The following is a 21,356-nucleotide window of genomic DNA, read 5'->3' on the forward strand; positions in this document are numbered from 1 at the left end:
TTTTGCATAGTTAATAATCAATGTGTGGATGCAATGACATGTTTGAAAGTGTTGTAAAGTAAATATTTGTGTCATAGTTTAAAATATGTGTTTCTCTAAGGCAGTTGTTCAGTCTGTGTTGAACTGTTCCTGTTCAGATTTTCTGCAGTGAAACCTTTCACCATGTGCCTGATCACTCCACCACAGAGATAATGCATGTGTTATAAGATGTCGTTACTAATACAAATATGTTGAAGGTCAGGTACCAGTAATATCTGATGGTGTTTGTTTGTCTGAAGATGTCTATGATGTGTAAGGGAAAGCGAGGGGTAAAGTGAAATCAGAAGGCACGCACGCACGCACGCACGCACGCACGCACGCACGCACACACACACACACACACACACACACACACACACGTCACACACACACACACACACTGACTGGGCAGCGTACTGCGCTGACTCACTACTAAAGAAAACAAGTAAACATGCTGCCACCCACAAACTGCAGGGAGTTCATTTGGCCGAATCAGCATTCCCTTATTTCTGATCTTGTGCCATGGGGGACAGATTATGTGAATGATGTAGTGCTCCAACAGTCCTCTGATTTCTGCACATATTGTTTCATTGACTTTTAGAGTTATTGTATGTTTCCAATTAATGTTTAATAGGGTTTCAATGCAGGTCAAGAAAAGTTTCCTACCCCTGGGTTTAAAATTCTTTGTAAAATCAATAACACAAACAACGTTCCTGTGTTCCTGGAAAGTGCTTTCTGCTTTCTGTGTTCCCGACTTTTTAGTCAAAACATATTTATTTATAGAGCACATTTTTAAATAACAAAGACCTAAATGCTCTACAGAGAGATTAAATAAAAACACAGGGATGATCAAATCAAAACACAGCCATTAATTAGTAAGACAATAAGTAAATGAAAGCATAGAGTTTCATGATAAAATCATAGCACAACAGTGTAAAACGGAAACTAATGTCTTCAGGATGGATTAAGTGATGGCAGGGGGGGAAGACTGTTTTTTGGCAAATTATTCCACAGTTAAGGTCCAACAACTGAACGTTGGACTTTAGAGGACGGTCTCTGCCATTTAACTTGACTCCAAGCAGTAATTATTGCAAATATCAACATCTCTTTAGGCGTTGTGTCTTGCCTTGCATCTGTGTGTACCTTTCAGATCATTATCAGTATACATAAGACATGGATTCATTTGGTTGCGTACATCTAATTTCCTTGCTTGTATAGTCTCACTTTTCAAACCCAGTACAATGAAGGGTAACTTCTCACGCAGCTTGAGGAAAAGAAAAAAATGTATTTTCATATGCAGTCATACGGGAAATGAACTCACTAATTTCAGTTTTTGATGAAAGTCTGCTTCTGTCTGAGGGGCTTTTGTAACTAAGGAATGCGGCTTTTTCCCACTCATCTTCTCTGAGAGGTTTGTGTTATATGAGAGATGCCTCCGAAAGCTGAGGAGTACTGCAGATCCGTGATTATTTTTCTATTAGGCCTGGCTTTCATCCCTATCCCTGTAACTAATGTTCACTTCCTTCTTACAAACACTTTCTGATTGAGCCAAATACTTTAGTCAGCCATTGGACCAATCAAAAGCCCACTGCTTGTTGTCAACAGGTTTTTCTTATTTTCTTTGTCTCTGTTGGTCTGTGTCACACACATACTTGTCTGCTATAGTGCAGTGATTCACAAATGTTTTCAAAGAGTGTTATTTTGAGAAATTCACTTGTTTGCTTTTTGGCTGAGAGTTTGATTAAAATATGAAAACTGTTTTCATATGTGTTTGTGAAATAGAATGCTACTGCCAGCAGACGGTAAGCATAGCTTTGCATAAACCCTGTAGAGAAAGTAAAACAGCTGGCCTGTCTCTGTCACAACTACATATTTAACTACGTATTATACTTTTTTATTATATAATTTAATTCAATAAATTATTCCTCTTATAACAAACCATTATCTTAGTAAACAAAACATCTCTTGATCATGATCAACTTATCAAAAAATCAGGAAACATTCTTTCTTATATCAGCAAGAGATTTAATGTGTTATATGTTAAAACATGATGATTTGAAATGTCATTATGTTGTTAAAACATGAACAAAATATCCAGTCAATGCATTATTGTGGTATACATCAGAAAAGAAAATGTCTTATTTTCATGGTTTGAATAAGAAAAGCTGTGTGTGTGAAGTTTTAGTTCCTTTATTTATTTTCTTCTTAAGGTTGTAGTGTGAGAAATGTCATTTTTGGTACAAATGTTCTCACATTGGTGTGTGTACAGAATTATGTGGTATAAACAGATGCAGCAGCTGAAATGATCTTGGACACAATCGTTGACAAAAACCCCAAACAAAAGCATCTCATTCAACCGTGATGCATCTCACCAGAGTTGCATAGCAGCCAAGCTTGACGTCCATATTGCTAATTTCACTGGACCATCAGACCTGCTCCCAGGAGTGTTTGAAGCGGAGTGGTGATGAGCTTACTGAGAATTAAGGACAACAGCTCTTCTGACAGTGGGGTTTAGTGCTGTGTTAGAGAAAGCTTGAAGCTTAAACATTGCCGCCTCTTTTTGAATAACTGAATCACAAAAACAAGCTCACATATGTTCATTCCTTCTATTTTATGGAGTAGAGCCCCTTTAATGTTTCAGTTAAACCTGCACACATCCTACCTCAAACAGTGTTTGACAGAAGCAGCCTCTGCCAGCAGCCACATCCCACCATGCTCTCACTATGCTGGGAACCATGACTGCAGATCCCCCTGTTGTTAAACAACCACCGTGACCACAGTCCACTCTGGTCAGCGCGGCCTGAGGTGTGAGATTACAAAGGGCATGGTCAGGAATTAGCCTCTGGAGAACGTTATCTGCCCACACAAGCTGTGACATAACCATGAAACATCTCGCCCTTTCACTCTATTGTGGACATCCTGTCCGCATACTAACGTGGATGAGTCAGTCTGGTACCAGGCTCAGTAAAGGATATGAATCTACAGAGGTCAAATGAGCAATGCCTCTGAGTAACCATTGAATTGCACAGATGCTCCGTAGCTACTGTCAGGGAAGGAATGCTAAACATTTAGTGACAATTTCCTAAATCAATTTGCAGGCAGTAGAATGCTGTTTATTATCTCATGGCTCATTTAAGTGACTTTGAGATTCAGACAAAGCGTCTCTCTGTGTAGTTTGGGACCATGCTGTCACATGACCTCCAAACACACCCCAGCATGGAAATTCATTTGTAACCCCCAAGCAATAGATGATTTACTGAAAGATAAATCGCTTTGTGAGTTAATCAAGCAGCTTATTGTCTGCACTTTTTTATATGAGCGCATGGCGTGACCCCTCCATCCGTTTGAAACACTCCCTGCAGGCTCCACACAAGACAACAGTATGTTTTCCTGTTTTCACTCTTCTCTCCTCAAGAAGCTGCTAATGAAGTCATCCTCATATGATAAAAAGCCATGTGTCTCTGAACCACACTACATGAGTTAGATGATACAAAGGCAGTTAAAGCCCTAATAACCTCATTACAGACAGAAGCATTAATAGGATCTGAACTGATTACCTCGGTGTGGACGTCTAATTGATTTCCAAGAAAAGAAACTTCTCCTGTTAGAGATATATTACCCTGCACATCATATATTCCTCCTTGTTATGCTAAACTAGTTACTGATCTGATTTAGTTCATATAACATTTAAATACATAGATTTAATAACACTTTTCAACACTGTAGCATTGATCACGCCCCACTGGAATTCAGTTTCTTGTTCTATTTCAACTTGTACAAAAAAAAGCATCAGCAGTCTTTGATAAAAAAATCAAGTTAGTAAACACTTAATTACAACTGCCAAAGTGAATTACAGCAAAAAAGACTCCTTCCACTGAGCTTAGGTCTATTACTTGCACTGCACCCTGTGAATGAAACGTTATGGTGTTGGTGGTTCTAAGAAAACCGAAAACACAATCTGCGATATTAATTAATTCTGTTTTAAATGGAAAGACCTAGGTTGTGATGGGGTTAAGTCATTGCCCTAATGAAGTTATCAGGGTAAAGTTGACTTAAGTTAAAGGTTTTGAAAGACATATTAAAGTCATCGGATACAAATGTGTTCTCAGTGACCACTGAACCGTTGGTGACCAATCGTCTCATGAGAACATCACATCATTCTATCTGCCTGTGGTGACTTTGACCGAGCCTGTAGACACATTACGCCCTGAACACACTGGCACCATCTCAAGTCTGCTTTGGCTTGGGTCTGTCGTCTGGAGCCAAGAATAATGCTTTTGACCTGCCGGAGTGACTGAAGTGGTGTGAATCATGTCTGTACAAACAGTTTTAGCTCTGGTGTCCCTTTCAGTCTTTGTCATCGTTCAAAGGGGGAATAAATCCACCCTCCATCGTTGTGTGTTAGGAATCCTCTTCTTACTTTGGTGACTTACATTTCCTAGAATATCCTTTGATAACTCTCCTTGGAGAAGGCACAAAAACAAATTAGCATTGTCGTAGGTTGAAAGTTTTTTTTTTATGTATTTGTCTGCCGTTGCAGTACAAAACATTTCTTGTTTGCTCTACACTAAGAAAGTGTTTTGAGGACATAGTGGCTGATTTAACTGTTTTCTTATTTTCCTAAATTTAAATTATACTGTCTTAGTGATCATGACAGTGACAGCAGGTTTTCTAGTGACTTATCTCCATTTATTTTGCATGGAATTACATGTTTTTCTAGCAGGTTTAAAGAAACCATCACCTGGGTACTCCAGAGGTCAGATATGGCATATCACCCATTCTGTTGTGGTTTATTACCGTTAATATGGAGAGAGCCAAGTGTCGAAGGAATACAAACTGTCGGCTGTTAAAATGTCTTCCTTAACTATGCATCTTCTTTACACAGACCAGGTGGACGAATACACGGTGCCTGAACATAAATCAGCTCTCACTATCTTAGATTTTCCACATCCTGCTTCCTGCTAGCCTAACACAACATGTTGAATGTCAAGCAAACACTGAAAGACCTGACCCGAGTTCCTCAACATGTCTGTGAGCAGGTTTTCTTTTTTTGAGTGCTTGCATTTGATTGGCTGTCCCTTCAGGAAGTTCTTGGGGACGCTGAGTGATGTTAGTTTGTCCTCGTCTGACCTGTAGTTCCTTAACCAGTTCATAGACGGGATGGAGCAGTGAACAGAGTACCAGCCAATATCGAATGCATCAAGCACCCATTCTGAAACCCACATTTCTAGCTATGTAATTATATCCTCAATGTTCCTTAGTTTGACCTTGTGTGGTCTTTCTTTGTCCAGACAGATGAATTAAATATGTTTTTTCCACCGTGTCTGTTCGATGATTTGTTCAGCTTGGTGAGTCATAACTTAAGAGCCGGTTCATTGCTGTGATCCAGCTGTTGGAGCCAGGCTGTGCCGTTAGTAGAGAAGACAAAGATTAAATATTAAAGGTATGATAAACTGACTGAGATCCTATAAACCCTCACGATGTTTTTAGAAACTTTTACTTGAACTTTCTTGATTTATTTTCCTTTATAAACACATAAAGATGAAAAATAGTCTCTTCGCTAACTCTTGCACATTTACAGAAATGTTGTTTAATGTGCACTCTCCCTGTTGAATAATTAAATAAAATAAGACTTTTTAACTTTTGTAAATGGCTACCCTACATCTATTTTACATTAAACAATGTATGTTAGGTCTGAAACACACAAAGCTTTTTCTAGCTTCTTTCAAGCTGTTAAAGAGGACCAAACTACCGGTAATCATTTGCATTTTTGGCTCGTTGTGTTGTCTCAAGGATTATTAAAAAAACAACTGTCCTGTTGAAGGCTACACAAATTATTAACTGTGAATACTAAACATCTGTTGATGTGTTGTTTAAATGCTATAAAGAACTCATCATTTTCTTAAATAGCTTCCAAGTTGTTTCCACATTATGTCTGAAGTTGGCAAAAACACTAACTGACAAGTGAATGTGAATGCATCATTGGGCCTTGGCGGAGGTCTGTGCTATCAGAGTGCCATTCTACTTTCTTCTGTGTTGTTTAAACGCTATCAGAAAATAATGGACTACCCTGAAACAAAATGGCAAGATGTTTTAGAAATTCCAGGGAAATTCAGTGTTTAACAATTGCCCTTAAATGTAGGCTATTAGCTTGGCATTAGCCTTCTCCTAGCATGCTTGTCTGTTAGTAGTGGCATTGATGATGGGTAGGGTCAAGGGGTGTTTCCCATTCCTCAGACATAGGGCTCGTACAGCTCTAAGTGATTCAGTGAAGAATTTGTTTACTTGTGGCGTAGCTACAAATAACTGCAGGGTTCATGCAGGCCAAAAAAACGACTTCCCCTCCAGGCAGCCATACAACATAAACAGAGCTGCAAGGGGAAATACTGGACTGGCTTATTAAAGCACAACCACTACACATGTTCCACACGGCCACATGGATCCCATTACTCACTGAGGAGCTTTTTTTCCATCAGGCCTGCTGGCCCCAGCAACTTCATCCCAACTCTGGCAATCTGTTTGACTGACTCGAATAGATCCTGTAGTCATGTTATTAATCCTTCTCGGACTGACGCTGTTTGAAACTATTTAACCCTTGTGTTGTCGTGTTCAAAAGCTGTTACCGTTCATGGTGTTCCCGGGTACATTTTGACCCGCACAGTACAGTACCCCATGATTTATCTCAGTCCAAAACACACAAAAAAAAGACTATCATCCAATATTGTTTTAACTACATCATAACTAACTTATTATGCATTCATAAACGTAAAATCCTGTTGTAATTTAATGTTATGGCCCAAAACACATTACACCACATATTGCACACATGCATATGTGTGTTCAGGTTAAATTGTTAATGTACATATTCTTTGAGAAAGGTCGAGTTCCCGTGGGGGGAGGGGGGCAGAGGGAGGGGAGACCAGGTGCAAGTTGCGAAAAATTGTTAGTTGATGAAGGGGGTGGGGGGGTTGGTGGTGTCTAAAGTCAAAGATGAATCTTGATTGGGCCAAATTTGACCTTGAGTCACCGAAAACAATTCTGCTGGTTCTCCCCAGACCCGAACACCAAATGATACACTTTTTTTTAGAGACCTTCAGACTTGGCAACAATTGTCAAAATGTGTTTTGTAGTGTTTATATAGCTGTTCTGGAGGATATCATGAAGCCTTGTTCCGATTTAAAAAATCTAGAGCGTAGTTATTATATAATTTGAACTTGAAACGGGTCACGGGAGACCCGAACACAACATAAGGGTTAAGAGGAAAAGCTTGCTGTGTGCTGTCCAGGCTGAAAGTGTTTCAAGACAATGTTTGGCACGAGGCCAGAGACTCTGTGAGCTTGACCTACAGAAAAATGATCCACACCTAAAGTCGACCCAGAACATGACCTTAAACATCTGTTGCTAAACTGTGTGTTAGATTTGTAATATGTGGCATCTTCCCATGTTTTTTTATTTACCATATCCTTCTCTCTTTCCCCTTCAGGCATTTGGGAACGCAAAGACAGCCCATAATAACAACTCGAGTCGCTTTGGCAAGTTCATTCAGGTGAACTACCAGGAGAGCGGCACTGTGAGAGGGTAAGAACCCAGAGACATTTATTTTCAAAAAACAAATAGTTTTTAAGTTGTTTTGATTCCTTTTTATTGCATTGTCCTTTTTCAGAGCATATGTGGAGAAATACCTGCTGGAGAAGTCGAGGCTGGTCTATCAGGAGCACAATGAGCGGTGAGCACTCAGATAAGCAGAACATAATCATGATTTCAGAAAGCCAAATTGTTTTCAATTTCAACACTGCTGCTCTTGAATACACATTCATCTAACACAATGTATATAGCGCTTGTGTGAAATTTCTTTCAAAGTATATATTTCAGCATGTTATTACATTAGTAGGATCTTGTATTTACCTAAAAGTTATAATAGCACACTGTAAAAATATTTAAGTCTTACTTGTTTATGACGATTAGCATCCAAATATACACAGAGTACTCGTCATGCAGAATGGCCCTTCTCAGAATACCAGTACATTTTTGATGCCTTCATGTGTTCATCAATCTAATGTTGCAGCTGGTAATCTGAGCCTAATTTAAACTACTGTATATGTAATGTATAAGGTCCCGATCATGGGCAATACGTTCACAAACTAGTTATTCTATAACATTATCACCACCTGCCTAATATTGTGTAGGTCCCCCTTTTGTGGCAAAAAGAGCCCTGACCCATCGAGGCAAGGACTCCACTAGACCTCTGAAGGTGTGATGTGGTATATGGCACCAAGACATTAGCAGCAGATCCTTTAAGTCCTGTAAGTTGCGAGTTGGGTCCACCATTGGATCAGACTTGTTTATCTAGCACCTCCCACAGATGCTCGATTGGATTAAGATCTGGGGAACACCTTGAACTCGTTGTCGTTTTCCTCAAACCATTCTTGAACCGCATGTTTCCTGCTTCCAACATATCAACCTTGAAGTCAAAGTGTTCACTTGCTGCCTAACATATCCCCCCCACTGACAGGTGCCATTCTAGATATTCAATAGTTTTTCACTTCCCCTGTGAGTGGTCATAATGCCATGGCTGATCGGTGTATAAAGCTTATGGTTAACATAAACTGCTAAACCTTACCAGACTGACAAGCTAAATGGACACATTAATGTCTTGCCGTTGCTAACTTATTGCATTTAAGACCAAATGTGTTATGGTGTGTGAGCTGTGCTGTTATTTTTTTGTACGTTTTGTTTGTTTTTTTGACTGTACAGCACTTTGGTCTGGAGGTTTTAAAGTGCTTTATAAATAAAGCTGTATTGTAAGACACTTTTGGGTAGTGGTTTTGCTGATAGTTATTCAAGTTACAACATTATAATCAATAGGGAGAATCCTAGAAAGCTGTTTCTCCATTAGCTGTTGTTTCTCTGTGTTATAGTGATGTAACCTTTAATCTTGTTTTGAAATAAAAGTGCAACTGTCTTTCTATTTTGGTTAACAGTGAAATAAAATTTTTATTTTTTTATTTTTAGAAACTACCATGTATTTTACTACCTGCTGGCAGGAGCAAGTGAAGAAGAGAGGAAATCCTTTCACCTCATGAAGCCTGAAGAATACCATTACCTCAGTCAGGTGAGACCTCATTTTAACAAGTAATGTCGCCCGGGTTTGTCTTTCACTGGTTGTTGTCACTTTCTGTTTAGATTTTTGTGGTGTGCTATGCATGTTCCAAAGTGTTAATTAATGTGTAGAGTTATGTGTGTATGTATTATTGCGATTTACCACTTGTTAGACCCAAGAAAACCCATAGAAAGTTATTTGTCCCTGCTAACAGGAAAGAGGGAGATATCGGCAAACAAAGGAATCATATCCTCTTGTGATGGCTTTCAACATAATATACATACAATCAATAGTTTTAGAGAAACTTTTATTTTAAACATCTATGAGTATATGTTCAGAACTTTGTGATTTTTGGATGTAACTACATGCAAGTGGTTTTCGCATACACGTTGGTTTCCATTCACCTTTGACTAATGACCTCACACGTCCTCATTTGTTCACCATCACTAACAACCACAAAGACAAAAACATAATGCTGGTCTCTGTTGCTTGTGTTGCCGAAACGAAAAAAACTATTTCACATAACCACGAAGCAGAGCCACTATAAACACACATTACATGTATGGAATGTGGATGTTGTGTAAAACTTGTTGCAGTCACGCCATGACAACCAGGGACCCGCCTCCTCCTCTTAAATCCTTTCCGCCTACGCAGAAGCGGGCAGGGAATTCCTTCGGGCCACTGACGCGCACACGCAAACACACAAACACACACATGCACACATAAATGCATGCACTAACCTTGCACTCTGTTGTTATTCTGTCCTTCACTTGTATCTCTTCTTCTCTGTATTCTGTCAAGTTTACATAAAGAAACTCCCATTACAATTTTTAACTAGAGTTTACTGCTCACCCTGTCGGCACAATAAAGAACAATAACGTTGACTTATTTACAAGCTACAAACACGTGTAGCAATCATGCCAGTTTTTTTCACCAGTTTATAATTTGTCTTACTTTGGTCTGTTACTCATAGTGCATTTTGCTTTGAGAGCCTCACCTGTGGTTTTGCATCTCTTAACTAGCCATTAACCACACATGTACATTTGACCAGCCAAGACAATACAGTGACCCTACTTTTATAAATTTCGAATCATAAATCTAATCGATAGATTTTAAGATTCACTGTGGCACTCTATTGGAACTAATTAATTTAAACTTGCATTCAACTAAATTTAAATAAACTTTTTGAAGCCTCAAATATGACAACAATTAGATTAGCAATAAGCGCAGAATTAATTAAACATTTTTGTCCAAAGTTATGTTAGTATTGTGTGGCAATGCAGTTATAAGTTGAGACAAAAAGATAGTGTGTTTAAGGACACCCTGACAGTCTTGCTGGCTGCTTAAATGCTTTGCTTTGACCAGATAGGATGCTGAGAAAATTAAGAAAGGCAGACATACGAGCAGACATACTCTATGAAAGTTGTAATTTATTCCAAATGTTGGTTTCATCAGCAGATTCATAAATCTTAGATGGTATCTTTCCCGCCTTTTTGAACAGACCTGAAATAAACATGTAAAACAGTCCATCCTGACAAACTGGAACATCATGCAATCCAATAGTTACCTTTACTTAAAACAGAGTTTTTGCGCTGTGGTAGACTTAATATTTCAAGCATGTTCAACCTTTTAGTTAATAATGAAGTTTTCATTATTAACTAAAAGGTTGAACATGCTTGAAATATTAAATGATAATGATATGGGTTAAACAAATCTGAATCCTTTATGTCCATGAGTCTTTCAAACCTGCAACTTTAATCTACCATCTCCTCCTGCTTTATCGACTTGTTTATCATGTTTTTAATCATGACATGTGCTTGTTATAAAGTGATTGCTTTCTCTTTCATTAGTGTCTAAATGCTTTTATATGTTAAGCCTGACTGCTGGCCTGTATTTACCAAATAGAGCTGTAACGTCCAGCTAATGCTTGTGTCTTAACAGCACGTCCCTCCATTGCTATTAGTTGCATATGCGTTTGTGTTTAGTGAACAGATTGTGTCTTCATTTGAATGCTGCTGTCTAACCGTAACCCTGCTCCCCATGTGAACTCTGCCCTAACATTTCCAGATGCCAAAGTCAACCCACCAACTGCACTGGGACAGTTACTGTGATAGTGAACCGGTCAGTATCTGTGTGTGTGCTGTCTGTGTGTGTCGGAGAAACCTCAACAAGTAGATATTCTGATCAACTGAGCACCTTTAGATCAAACTACAATTTCCATGCACAGTTGCACAATCCTCTCCTCCCCCTCTCCTCCCCCTCTGCTAATTTTTTGACATTTCCTGGTTTGGTGTGGATAATGTTTATTTCAGCTTTGTTTGTTTTTGATGTGTTTTGTTGTTTGACTTTTTTGATCATTGACACTGCAGTGTTTTCTATAAGCAATAGTGAAATCCTCCATGCTGGTGATGAGGTCCTCACTTAGTAAAAGAAACAATGCTGATTATGAAAATTGAGTATTTCATAATTAAAGTAATTTAAATCTCCCAAGAATATAAAAATATATTTATAAGACTTTACTCGGTAGTCGAACAAATATTTGAGTATCACTCCTAAAATCCACTGAGTAAACATAATGTATAGCAGATACAAGCCATGTTCACTTGTAGTTAATGGCTGTGCAGCATTATATGTTGCCACAAAGTATTTGCTTAAAGACACACCCTCACCTCTCACTCACTGGATCTGATTCAAATCAATTGTAGCCGTAGATTGACTTTAATTTATTGATGTCAATGATCGAAAAAGTATTTTGTGATTAGTGTTGGAATTTATTTGTTTTGCCTTTCTGGTGGGCTTTTTTTCTTCCCGGGGTATTATTTAATGAATGTAATGGTTCTCTCTTAATCTCATTTTAACCTGTAAGTGAATTCAATTTAAATGTTACTGTGAGATGCATTCTGTAGCTAATATAAACTCTGACATCATTAGTGAATGATAATAATACACAATATATGCAGTAACCATACAAGAATTTTTTTTCAATACAGCAAGAACAATACCTGTATAATTACAGGTGGACAAAGTATATGTAATTCCAAATTGATATATAATGATTATGATCTTTGTTTAAATATATACATGCTCTTTATTACATTGACAGATGTAGGATAGATTGACAGATTGTTTTCACCTGAGAGAAGAATAAGTCAGAGCAACTTTTCTATAGTAAATGTAGATTTCCCTGCCTAGTATAAAATGTGCGTCAGTCACTATTAGGTCAGCGTGAGATTCTGCCATGAGAGCAGACAGCGAGGGATGCTGAAGGGAGGCACGCCGGTGTAAGTGCAAGTCTCATGTTTGGAGTGTTTGTCTTCCTGAGGCCTCGGTATGTGATAATTATGGCAGCCATAGTGGAATGGGCCCATAAAGCAAAGAGCAGGGCTCACATTACGCAGGGTGTATGTGTAGTGAACTGTGTAATTATGTGGTTACATCAAAGCATGTGGTTCAAGTCTGGGAAAAGCTCTTCCTCTTTTGGTAAACAAATAATCCAGGTCCAGATTTATCTACAAGTATACCCCTTCACATACTGTGCGGCATTTAGTTGCAATGCAGTTGTTTTACTTGTAATGATTGTATTCATGTCAATGAAATCTGCACTTATTCTCGATTAAGACCATTTTCTTGATTGATTGTTTCATCTACAATATACCAGGCAATAGTGAAAAATGTCCATTACAGATTCTCAAAGTCTAATGCGATGTCTATTATCTACATTTCTTGTTTTGTTAGTCCAAAACTCAAAAACATTCAGTTTAATATGAAATAAGTAACAGAAAGAAAAACAGGAAATGTCCCCATTTAAAATGCTAAACTGCATTTTCTGCCATTTTTACGCTTTATCGTAAATTAAAACAGTTAGCAATTATCCACAGTCCACTAATGGTTTCATCTGTGGCGAATCAGGCTGTTTCTCCAACTGGTTAACTTTATCATTTTTATAGAGTGACAGTCTAGGATTGGGGTTATTCTCCTGTCTGATGCCCTGCTCTTACTTGTATACTTAAAGGGGGGAAGCCCTATACAGTACTGTATGTTACAGAAATGAGCAGGTGTAAGGTTTGCACGGCCTCTCTGCAGACAGCACTCCTGTTTCTCCCCTATGATACTTTAACTTGTTGTCCATCACTCAAACACAGTACAACATATAAACTGCTGCTCCTATCAGCTCCATGAGCAGAACCTGCACAAGCTGCTGTTCACTCCACGCTCTGCACATCAGACTGCTGTTTGACCCCCGCTCTTCTTAATGATAGCTCATTTTAGATTGAGTCTTTCATTCTGTCTGCTTCATGCCACTGTGCTGTTTATTTGTTTCAGCTGCTAAGTAAACTAAGAAACAATGTTAAGCGTCTTTGCTGGACTCATCTAAAACATTTGGGCACTATATGTCAGCAGTCTTTTGTACGTGTTTCATAGTAACTGTTCAGCAGCTCCTTTGGGATGGCCGCTGTCATAACAGCTGCTGTAAACCTAATTAAACCAGGGTGCTGTTTATTTTTTAAAAGCAGGACTGCTTCAATGTTGAAGGAGAAGACCTGAAGCATGACTTTGAGAGGCTTCAGCAGGCCATGGAGATGGTGGGCTTTCTCCCTTCCACGCGCAAACAGTGAGTGACACACCACCAAAATGAGTGTGTGAAAAGATAAACTGTACAATGAAAGTCCCCACAATGAGAAATGGTTGTGTGTAGAGGAACGTGTTGTTGCAGTTCAAACGCAAAAGGATTCCAGCTGCTGACAACCCCACAGTATTTTTCCATTGTGGCATTGCTAAAATATTACCGGAACTTTTGTTTAGGATCTTCTGCCTGCTTTCCGCCATCCTTCACCTGGGAAACATCCGCTACAAGAGGAAAACCTACAGGGAGGACTCGATAGACATCTGTAACCCAGAGGTTCTGCCTGTCGTCTCAGAACTACTGGAGGTACTGCCAAACTGTTATTCCTGCTTATTGTCTAAATGTGTGTTTGCATAAAGATGGATGGTTCAAAGTCCAACATGATAAGCGCGCTCTGACTGGAGCATGTAGATTTCCATTGCAGCCTGAAGTAGTTAATAAATACATATAGGGGCCTAATGTTTACAGTTTAGTAAAGTTTAATGTAAGTAGTCTTTTAACATAAGTAGTCTTATGAAGAGACAATTGAGTTACTACTGTAGATGTTTAAAGCACTTTTTCCAGCTGCTAACCTCCACACAAATACTGAAGCACTGTCAGAGACGAAAGGCAACTTTAAAGGAGTGTCAGACTTTCTCTTAAATTATCCAGGATGCTGTAATCACAGCGCAAACTGTTGATTTTCTTTAAACAATGATGATGTTTTATCATCAGTTGTGATTACATGTATTTTACTTTCTCTTGCTTTTCCAATCAGGTGAAAGAAGAGATGCTGTTTGAAGCTCTGACGACACGGAAGACGGTCACTGTCGGAGAGAAGCTTATTGTTCCCTACAAACTTTCAGAGGTGAGACTCTTCTCCTAATAGCAGTGCTAACCTTAAATATCAAACTAGTGTGACGTATTAAACATGGCGACTTTAGGAATGTGGACACAGAAATGCACCAAAACATTCCCTCCCCTTCGTCTCGTTGCTCACAGGCCAATGAATTTATAAGTCCTGATATTCCCTCAGTGATTGTTTCTGCAGTGCTACTACAATTTTCAAGTTCCCCCAAGTGATGATTAATGTCTATTACTTTCATGCAACATCACTTTCCTACGGTGTAAATAACAGGCAACTTCTTAAATTTATCTGAATACACAAAGTATTTATACTTATATAGAAGTGTAATTCTATTTTCCCTGTAATGTCCACTATTGTCCCAGAATGCAATGCATATGAGGAAATTACGGAGCTGCTCACACCTGGAAAAAACAAACAAACGAGATGACTGTTTAGTGCATACTGTTTACTGTAGTAGTGAATTGGAGTTAAATATAAGGCCATATGAGTTTTTGTATGACTTTTGATCATTTTTGAAAAGTATATAAAGTAATTATCAGTATTGAAACTGAAGGCAGTTTGCCAAGTCTATGACGTCGCTGCAGCCTTGGGTCTTCAGTCTGACCCGGCTGTGTTTACAGGGCAGCGTGTACCAGGGCCGGATCTCCGCCTGCACTCCTCTCACTCACTGCAGCTTTACCGTCTGTGGCTACACACAGTCACACACACACATGCACCAAGTCCTTCAGTGTGTTTACAGAGACAGGAATGCATTTCAAGTCCCTCTACAGTTTTCATTGAAAACAAACACACGTCACGGTCTGCAGATGAGAGCCATCTGAAAGTGAAGAGGAAACATGGATACAGTGCCAGTTTGAATTAAGGGTTTTTACTCAGATACTGCAATGCACAAGTATTTAGTCAACTTTTAAACGTGTCATGGTTGCTATATACGTCAAATACCAATCATATCAAATCTTAATCATTTTCATGTTCACATACAGTGAGTTTCTTTAAGTCATCTCATTATAATCCAGTACAAATAGCTCACAATGTTCACCAAGATCATCTATCCCAGCTGTTTTTCTTACCACAAACTCTCCTAGAAGATGGTGGTGTGTTACACATACAACCTCATAATGGCCTGTTGGATATTTCAGAACCTTTTTATATGAAACAGAGATTGTTTTGGTAGCTCACTGGGTGGTCTCTATGTAAATATTGCTCTAACAGTCACAACAATCTCATTGCCTGTTAACTAAAATCATACACTTGAAAACCTCAAATAAATCTGTGCGTTTCTGTAATGACTTTTCTCCATTTGCTCAGAGTTATGAGACTGTTTCCCTCTGTGTTTTAAGTCCAGCTTCCTCTAAATAATGAAAAGCTTATGGGTCATTAGACTGCAGTATGTAGCCGTGTTCCAAATATTATCTGTCCTGACTCATGGAAGGCATGTTTGGTCCGAGTTTTCTAAAGAATATCCTTGTTAATTATTTAGAAACAATTGCATTTTCATGGTTTGTTTTGTTTCTGGAAACCATTGCTCATCTTTGCTGCTGAAAGGTCAAATCTTTCCAGCGGATATGGGGATTAGAAATCTTTTTTCAATAATCTCACAAGGATTTTGTCAAATAATCTCCTTGCTTTCAAAAAACACAGAGCATTTATCTAGCACTCTATTATTTTTCATATCTTCCAAATATCTTATGTGTATGAGGCGTGTGGCGCAGTGGATAGAGCGTTGGTGTTCGGATCAAGGGAGAACAGGTTCAAACCCCACTGCAGTCAGCATGTTGTTGTGTCCCTTAGACACTTCACCCCAAATTGCTCCTGTGGGGATTGCTCACAGTATTGAGTATGTAAGTCGCTTTGGATAAAAGCGTCTAACAAGTGACATGTAATGTAACATGCTGATTTCCCCAGAATTTCCTCATTATATGAAAGTGTTATGTTTAGCCCATTAAAGCTAATATTTCCATCAGGCCTGACTCATATTTTAATAACACGCATCCTTGTGCCACATTAGACTGTTTTGGCAGATTTCATAAGAAAAGCTGATGTGGTAATGACAATAATAAAGGCCCGGGGACATCCTGCTGTGATAAGTGCAGTCGGCCAGCATGTCTGTGCCAAAAATGTAGTGATGTGTTTGGTTGGTAGTGCTGTCCTGTTTTTCATTTCAATCTGAATTGTAGCTTTTTTAGGAACCATTATACATTTTCCAGTAAGAGTTCTGAGTCCAGTGACTGCTGCCAGTGCAGTGAGGAAGTGATTTACACTCAAGCCATAAGTGTTCAGTTATAAAGGAGAAATAGGACTGTCTGCACATCTTGGCTCTTCAGAAAACTTTTTTTAAACGGGGCCATTTTTGTCTGAGCTTCAAATATAGAACATAACATAAATCTATTTTATTTTCAATTTATCAATGCCTCCATTCACTGTGTTTTTTCTTTATGCTGGACCTGTAGAAAAGGGCATTGTAACCAGACCTAGCCCTGATGTATAATACATACAAATCCTGCTTTTTTTAAATAAGACTATTGGCCAAAACCAAGTCGTATTTATATTTTAAAGACCTAGAAAGGGTTATTAATGCCTTTGTTACCTCAAGACTGGACTATTGCAACGCTCTGTTTGTGGGTATGGACCAGGCCTCAATTAAACACCTGCAACTAGTCCAAAACGCAGCTGCACGTCTTCTGACTGGCCACAAAAAGCGGGACCACATCACCCCAATTCTGGCCTCACTGGCTTCCAATTCGGTTCCGAATTGATTTTTTAAATCCTTTTATTTGTTTTCAAAGCACTAAATAGGCTGGCTCCGGCCTATAGAGCCGAACTCCTCCAGCACTACACCCCAGCCAGAGCTTTAAGGTCTGCTGACCAGCTGTTGTTGATAGTGCCCAAGGCTCAAAACCCGAGGTCACCGAGCCTTCGCAGCAGCTGGCCCTAGGCTCTGGAACACTCTGCCCCTCCATGTGAGGGCCCAGACACTAGAGTTTTTTAAATCCTCACTAAAGACTCACTTCTTCTCTCTGGCCTTCTAGTCAGAGCTGAGCACGACTCCTGACTATTCCCTGTGTTTTTGTTTTTTATATTTCTGTTCAAACTCTTCAAGCTTTGCTCAACTATTCCTCATAAACCTAAAGTTGAAGAATTGTTGGACATGTTGGGTATAACGCTCATTTGCTTTTTGTTGCTGATGGTTAGATGAGGAGTTGACACACCTTTCATGTCCGACAGTATTATAAAGCCAGTAGCCTGTTAGCCTAGCTTAGCATAAATACCAGGAAGCACGGGAGAAAGAGCTAGCCCAGCTTTCTGCACGAGTAACGCAACCCACCAACCAGCTCCTCTAAACTTGTTATTACAATGGTGTATCTAATTTGTTCAATCAATACTCAAAGATAAAAAGAAAACATTTGTATTCCTCATTCACCGTTTTCAGTTTTGAATAAGTTGTTGTATGTGTCTACCTGCAGGCCGGTACGGTGCGAGACTCCATGGCGAAGTCCCTGTACAGTGCTCTGTTTGACTGGATCGTCTTCAGGATCAACCACGCTCTGCTCAACATTAAAGACCTGGAGGAGACCACCAAGGTTGGGCAACACAAACACATCGACTCATGAAATCACCCATGAGTTAAACAAATACATTTTAGTATTGCATATTAAACTCTTGTTGAAAACACAACCACCTCTACACTAAGATGTATAACTTATACCAATGACACAGTGTCTAAGCTTTTAAAAATCCTATTACTGATCATATTATTATGAGGAAATATTTTGTTCATGTTTTCTTTGTTTTTCCTCCTCAGATCTTGTCTATTGGAGTGCTCGATATCTTCGGATTTGAGGATTATGAAAACAACAGCTTCGAACAGTTCTGCATCAACTTTGCTAACGAACGTCTCCAGCACTACTTCAACCAGCATATCTTCAAGCTTGAACAGGTAAGACATTTCCTAAATATTCTTCTTTCTCAAGGTCCATCATTCCTAGTTAGTGGCTTCCTGTTCAAGGCTTTGACTGGGAGCTGAACTTCTGAACTGCTGTATTACTGCAACTGTTATTGTAACATATTGCCGATTTTATTTTTTTGGCTGTGACTATGTCCAAGGAAATGCTTCATGCCACCCAGTTTACATACATTACAATGACAATTCCACAATGGAGGAATTCTTCATCACATTATGCAACAAGGTTGCTGACACCCATATGACTCAACTCCCTGTGACCACCCGACTATGATGTATGTTCCCTTAAGTGAGCTAATTGACTTCAAAGGGCTCCTTTAAGTCCTGATCTGTAAGAGGTTCCTTTAGGTTAAACATTGTGTTTACTTTGCCATTGACTGAACCAGAAGCCCTGCCCTGACATGTTTGACAAGCGTCCATGCTGTTCATGAAACACACTGTGACTGAAGGACTGTGTCCCCAAGGTGACTGGTCTTTGTACAAAGGCAGTTGTTCACAAACCCTTTCTAATCCCAATGCCCTAAATATGTCAAGATTTATACGCCAGATATGTCATGACAAGAGTGTTGAACAACTTCTTTGTTTTGGGGGTTAGGTTAAAGGAAAACGTAACACCTAATGATCATTTTTACATCAAGTCCCTTGTTCAAAACGCAATTTATTCTTCCATACCGCCATGATGAACTAAGAATAAGAAAATTTAGAAAAGTCATGTCAAAAAAAGCCATGTTTTTGTGAGGATTTCGAGATAACACAGTGTGTGTAACTGTTAAACAAATGTTCATTTTATGGGTTGAAGCATTACTTTCAGGGAAATGCTGAATTATTGTGTTGACTCGTCAGATTCACATGTTAAGCTGGTTTGTTCTTAATAAAATGTAAAGGTTTATGAAGCTTCAAATCGCAAACCTGTTAAGACCCGTGAAGCATCCATGTTTAAATGCAACCTCGGCAGAGAAGAAATGTAAACATGCACAGGCTGTGTGTAAAGTTTTAAAAAATCTATAAAGATGCGATGTGCAGAATTTTAAGAATACAATCAATAAGTACTTGGTTTGCCCTTGCCCCCAAACTATTTATTTTAATTAAAACAATTCTACTCATCCCTGTACGATGCTTCTTCCTTATGAAACATGTTTGAGATCAGACTGAATATTAGTTGGCCATAATAACTAGTAGTTCATAGATCTCAATCTTGTACCAGCTTTTCACTTTTCTCTCTTTGAGGCTTCAGCTGCCAGTGTTTGCACATTACTTCCTGTGCTACTGGTTGCAGAATTAACAGGTCAGAGTAGATTCAGCCTTGAGCACAACTAAATTGCTCATGGTGTTTGCCCTGATTTTATTTGTTGGTGTTGTTTCCTTTAAATGCAGCCTGATTTTCTCACTGTGGCAAATAATCTTTTTTGTTGTGTTAATGTTGAAGATTAAAATGTGTATTGAGTGGGATTGCGTAACGAACAGTGAATTGATAGGGTGATAAGGCAATTTAAATGTTAACAAAACACACTGTAACCTTGAAAAAAACATAGTTGATTTGGCCTGCTTGTACGTACACTAGAGTATTGTTTATGATAGGCTCCCATTCAGAATGTGTGCGCTTGAGCTGATGTATTGTCACTATGTGTTTTGTCAGAGACTTAAAACCCAGCAGTAAATAACCATTCAAACAAATAATGACAGAGTTGATCTGATTTACAGTATATTGACCCCCACTAGACCCAACTACTCTGCTGGTGAACAGTAAATGTGTTTTCATATGGATTTCTAATGTTTTCCATGAATCACACTGCAGCCACAGTACTGTTTTCTATCAGACATCATCGATATTATCAGGAAAAGAGAATTAAATCCACATCTTTACACATTATGTCACATGATAATGGAGTTTTTACATTATAACATTGATTTAAACTGCATCACAGTCTTGATCAGAGCATACTGGAGAGCTTATGATTTCGTAATGGTTTACTGTAAACCATTACGAAGTAAATAATTAGTTGTATGTGGAAATATCGATGTGCACCACTGAAGTGGTCTGAAAGCCTCCCAAAATGATTCAACCAAGTGGTCCAAGTGCTGGCATAGTTCATATTTCCGCTGAAGCAAGTTTCACACCCTCATCTACGGTTACATCCATGCGGTACATTTCCATTCATCTGTCGAACAGTGAGTCACTGCTGGGAGCACATAGGGGCTACACGGTTTGCTTAAGGGCACATTGATGGTCATTGTAATGCGAAATAGTAATTATTTTTCTTCTTTTGCTCTATTTTTCAACCTTTTCAAACAACCTCTTTGCCAGTAATCGCATAGTTGGAAGACATGAAATGGAAAAAGGAGAATGTTAGTATAATAATACAATAACTATAATAATATATTATAATCATGAAGTGAGTTATCGGCTTTGCATTGCTCTTTACTTTTGGTGTAGGCCATTTTAACAGTCAATAGCTGTTTTCCAACCTGTTAATCTGTTACTGTGATGGTGAGAAGGAAGGTTTCCAATATATATAAGTCCCAACATATATTTTAAAAAAAAGCATCTGATGAAAGTTGTGATGACTGACAGAGACATATAAAACAGCATTAGGAGGGAATAAGCTATAATTTACATTGTGATTGTTTCAACCAAAACACTATTAGTACAAACTGTAAACAATAATATAAACACAATCTGAGATAAGTTGTGTGGAAGCTGAATCCGCACATTCAGTGTATTGTTGGTTGAGTCAGTATAAGAGTGAATCACAGTTGTTGTTGTTGTTGTTGGAAGATGATTTAAAGGCATGTCCAGGGGGCGGAT

The 21,356-nt window shown here is 38.7% G+C and overlaps 1 protein-coding gene across 1 annotated transcript in view; it reads left to right on the forward strand.

Moving 5' to 3' along the window:
• Window positions 1–21,356, forward strand: part of myo9aa (myosin IXAa) — a 128,108-nt gene that overhangs the window by 58,497 nt on the left and 48,255 nt on the right. Inside the window, exons 3-11 of the mRNA XM_010794128.1 lie at window positions 7,502–7,596; window positions 7,682–7,744; window positions 9,031–9,130; window positions 11,186–11,239; window positions 13,633–13,730; window positions 13,922–14,048; window positions 14,500–14,589; window positions 18,054–18,170; window positions 18,392–18,526. Coding sequence (XP_010792430.1) covers window positions 7,502–7,596; window positions 7,682–7,744; window positions 9,031–9,130; window positions 11,186–11,239; window positions 13,633–13,730; window positions 13,922–14,048; window positions 14,500–14,589; window positions 18,054–18,170; window positions 18,392–18,526 — 879 coding nt within the window. The remainder of the gene's footprint in view (window positions 1–7,501; window positions 7,597–7,681; window positions 7,745–9,030; window positions 9,131–11,185; window positions 11,240–13,632; window positions 13,731–13,921; window positions 14,049–14,499; window positions 14,590–18,053; window positions 18,171–18,391; window positions 18,527–21,356) is intronic.

Source organism: Notothenia coriiceps, unplaced genomic scaffold (genome assembly GCF_000735185.1).
Source record: "Notothenia coriiceps isolate Sejong01 unplaced genomic scaffold, NC01 NC01_scaffold00037244, whole genome shotgun sequence".
Lineage (NCBI taxonomy): Eukaryota > Metazoa > Chordata > Actinopteri > Perciformes > Nototheniidae > Notothenia > Notothenia coriiceps.